The sequence below is a fragment of the Morus notabilis genome, unplaced genomic scaffold (genome assembly GCF_000414095.1).
Source record: "Morus notabilis unplaced genomic scaffold, ASM41409v2 Scaffold201, whole genome shotgun sequence".
Classification (NCBI taxonomy): Eukaryota; Viridiplantae; Streptophyta; class Magnoliopsida; order Rosales; family Moraceae; genus Morus; species Morus notabilis.
In genome coordinates this window covers 498,944-503,334 of record NW_010357101.1, presented here as the reverse complement: position 1 = coordinate 503,334, position 4,391 = coordinate 498,944, and the positions used below count along the sequence as shown (strand labels likewise).

The window sequence follows — 4,391 nt, the reverse complement described above, 5'->3', positions numbered from 1 at the left end:
TAGATTCCAAAACCAATTGGGGACGATATCTGAAATTTTCATGTTGTATAAAACAATACTATGAATGCAGTGAATCATTGCTTGGTTTGCAACCAATCAACGTTTTAACTTGTTAAAAATTACATGTACATTCTTGAAGAACGCACAAGGAAACGACGGAATAGTTGCCTTTGAGACCACCATGTGAAAATAGTAGTAGCATATAATAAAATTGCAACTCACTGTGATTAAAGTTTGAGGTACGAAATTTGTATATATAATGACGTACATGATATGTGAAATAACTTTATTTCGAAGTGATAGAAACCATATATATGCACCAGCACCGGGTGAGAACTAGGAAGGAGTAAACTTTGAATGTTTATTAAGAAAAGAAGCTTATAAATCAAAGCCAACATATATAAATATATAAGTCATATATATATATGAATGGCGTAGGAGCCGTCGAAATCACCTGCGAGGGTTAGAAACCGAGAGGTAATGGCTAGAGAACTCGTCAATAACCAGAGTGCGAGCTGGGATATCGAGAAAAAGCTCAATTTCATTCAACAATAATCGAAGCTGCCACTCCCTTGCGAGAATTTGGAAATAAATACTCCTAACAGGAGGCAGCAGCTGGCAACGACAAACAACAGCCCAAGTAGGGTAAACGACAGCAAAACAAGGTCTAATGACCAGTACATACACCAAACGACAAGGGTTTTTTCACAAAGCTTATTACAACTCAAAACGACAGAAAACAAAACGACAATGAAACCGAACAACTGAAGATGAAGGCTGTGAGACGACAAACGACAACAGCCGACTTCATGCCTCTGCATCAATGAAGCTTTTCTTCTATTCAATTGACTAAAACTTGAAGCTTCTGACTGAGATCATCAACATATGAAGATTCACTATAATTTTCTTCCATCACTGTCTTGATTGCTTTACACACTTTCTCGCGTAAAGAACCGCTACCACAACGTGTGACATAACACCCAACAGATGGATGCTCCAATATCAGCTGTTGCTGAATCCACCCACTATGAACCACACCTCTTCCTACAACTCTGCCTGCAAACCCATCTGGCAATGCTTCTTCAACAGTCTCGGTCCCAAAAGGCGGTTTCAGCACTGCAAAAAAGGGCAACCCGGAAAGCTCAAAACCCAAAAGCAACTCTTGGAATTGTCCTTTCTTCAAGATGTTCTCACTTCCAAAGGCACAGTAAATAACCGAGCCAGCCTTAAACTGGCCTAGGAATTTATCCCATTTCTCTTCTAAGCTAAAACTACTCATGGGAGGCTCCGGTATAACCGGACCTGCAAGGAGTACTGGCTTCCCGAAATTTCTTTCTAGGAAGTCGGCAAACGGCCCTTCCATTTCTCTAAACCCTTTGGACACAAAAGTGTCGCATTCTATTGTGCTTATGTGAAGTCAGTCACGAAGCGTCATATCATTGCCAAATGGTTGAGAGTTTACGCTTACAAAGTATGGCATTTCGTGCGGATGAAGCTTGATTGATGAATCCGGGAAGCCATTTGGTGGCTGAAGAAACATTTTCTCGAATGGTATTGTGGCTGTTTCTCGAATCAGTCAAACAGATTACTCTTGAGGATTTAATGCGTATACAACTAAAAGCTTGGTGCTAGTTAAATGAAAATAAAGTCGATTGATATTACCTTGTAATTAAGGCTCAATTTGGATTCCGCAGGGGGTAAAGTGGACTAATCATTATGCGTACGTGTATAATTTTTTAATGGAAAATTAGGTGGATAAAAAAACGAATTGAAAGCATTGTACCATTAGTTTGGTTTGCAATCACTGCTATTAAACCAAACTAAATTAGAGAAAATTGTAAAAACTAACCCTAAAATAAGCAGTTATATCTTCTATCTTTTTATTGTGATAGATTACCCTTTTAATAAGAATCTATCAAATTATAGGTAGTAATCTATCAAATTACGCCCGCTGCCAACGATTGGAGACTCGCCGCCCGCGACCGGAGACCCGCCACTAGATAATAATCTGTCAAATTACTTACTCTAAATGGACAAAATTCAATAGGTCAATGTTGATATCTAAAAATCCTTAATGGTACCATTTTAAAGGGTATTTGTCAAAATTACCCAACTAATCATAGAGCTCCCAAAATCACTAAAATGCTACATCTAGGCTGTATCATATCAAATTATGACAACAGATAAGCCAAATTAAGCCCGAGATTCAGAAATAAACTAGAAAATGATATAACTTGAAGTGATGCAATTAAAATATATATCACAAATTTAACAATTACAAAATAACGCTGCAACAGGAGAAAAAAAAAATGCTCGATCGAGAATCACACAATAACAATTAATTTACAGATGGAAGATTACAAATAACTATCCAAAGTCCAATTCCAGAAGCTATATAAAGGACTTTAACAGAATCAAATTAATGGATATTAACTTGAATGGGCCATCTAAAGCTGACATGAGCTAGATTCCCACTGGTATGATAAGTTGTTCAGAAAATTCCTAGCAGCTATAAGCACCAACTCCGAGTCTACATTAGACGATGAAATAAAAGCAAAGGCGGCTGATGTTTAGCTTGGTCCCCTAGTGATGAGTACTGAGTTTTATACTTGCGAGTTAGGTGTTCTTAACCCTAATTTTTTTGTTGGTTTTTGAGTTTTTACGGTATTTTTTATATTTATTTTGTAGTTTAGATAGGAAAAAGGATTTGGGATGGATTTCGGGTCAAATGGAGACAAAAAGAGCTAAAAGGATCACATTGGAGATGTTTACAAGCACCGCGGCGTCACCGGATCATGCCTTAGAATGAGCTAATGGATTTTAAAAAATGGGCCATCTAAAGCTCACATGAGCTGGATTCCCACTCGTATGATAAATTGTTCAGAATATTCCTAGCAGCTATAAGTGCCAATGCCGAGTCTACATGAGACGATGAAATAAAAGCTAAGGAGGCTAATATTAAGCATCGGTTCTCTAATAGTAGGAAAGTGGTCACGATTGTGAGAAGATGATCAACCGCAGAAAGTGTCTCTATACACAACTTTCAAGTCTCCATGATTGATGTCATTTTAAGGCCTCATTCATTTCACCGGTTCCAGTTTTCAATTTCAATTTTGCTCTAGTTAAAAGTTATTAGAAAAAGTCATACCTAACTTTTTTTATTACAGTTAAAAACTTTCACATTAAGTCACATCTCAACTCGAATTGAAAACTCGAATGAGTGAACTCAACGAGGTAAGTGTGTCAAAATTTTGACTTTCCTAAAATCACTGTGAACGTCTGAAACACAAGGAGGAATTCCATTTAGCACCCAACCACACAAACGTTGAAGCTTCTCACTTTATTTGCGATGAATTCTTCACTAATCTTGGAAGCAAATTACAAACTTGAAGCTTTTCTCACTAATCTTGGTGGTAAGTCTAGTCTCTATAATAAAGGGCTTTAATTTTATAGAGAGTTTCTTAGGGAAACTATGCTAATTTCCTACATCTCTATAGCCTTCATAAGCGCTTTTTAAATGCAGCCTTTATTCCTCTGCTCCCCTGCTTGCAAAGTGTAGATTTCTTCTAGTGCCTAAGTGCTCCTCACGTGTGAGATTATATAGAAGAATTCAATAATATGGTATTTCTGGGAGTTGTTGTGTTTATTTTAAATTTAATTTTCACTATTTTGGATTTGTTATAAGAATGACATTTTAATTTAATTTTCACTATTTTGGATTTGTTATAAGAATGACATTTTAATATTTTCATCCCCCTTTCCAATTTTCGTTCAAACCACATAATCACATTTGGGATATATGATTTGCACCTATTCGGTAGAACTGTAATTTCTGGACAATTATGAGGATTGGAGCATGCATGCATTGAGACCAGGATCACACTTATCTCATAATTAAATGCTTGAAAGGTTTTTTTCTTTTTTTTTATGGACGAAAAAGAATGACTTGGAAATTTGAGCTTTGAAAAAAGATTAAAAAAAAATTCACACATTAGATGGAATTAGGTGTGGAAATTTCAGCTTCGGAAGGGGACACATTTTTAATCATATAAAATTGATTTTTCAGAACAGTTGGTTTTAATCATATAAAATTTTTAGCAACTACCATGAGATTGTCTTAAGCAATAAAGTCTACAAAATTGATTTAAAAATAAAGACAAATAACAAGTGGGCTCCCTCTCTCACAATAAAGCTTGTTTTTTACTTGAAAATTTATTTTTTCAAAACAAAGTTTAATCATATAAAATTTTGAGCAGTTATCATAAGATTATCTTAAGCAACAAAGTCTATGAAATTGATTTAAAAACAAAAATAAATAACAAGTGGGCTCCCTCTCTCACAATTGATTTAAATGCTTGAAAGGTTTTTTTCTTTTTTTTTATGCACGAAAA

General features: G+C 35.5%; 1 protein-coding gene across 1 annotated transcript; it reads right to left on the bottom strand.

Annotated features, from left to right (window-relative positions):
• Positions 1-841: 841 nt before the first annotated feature.
• Positions 842-1,540, bottom strand: LOC112091444 (anthocyanidin 3-O-glucoside 2''-O-glucosyltransferase-like). Its single transcript, XM_024165133.1, has 2 exons — positions 1,426-1,540; positions 842-1,374 (listed from the first exon to the last, which is right to left on the bottom strand). Exons 1-2 carry the CDS (start codon positions 1,538-1,540, stop codon positions 842-844), a joined length of 648 nt encoding a protein of 215 aa, XP_024020901.1.
• Between the last annotated feature and the right edge of the window lie 2,851 nt (positions 1,541-4,391).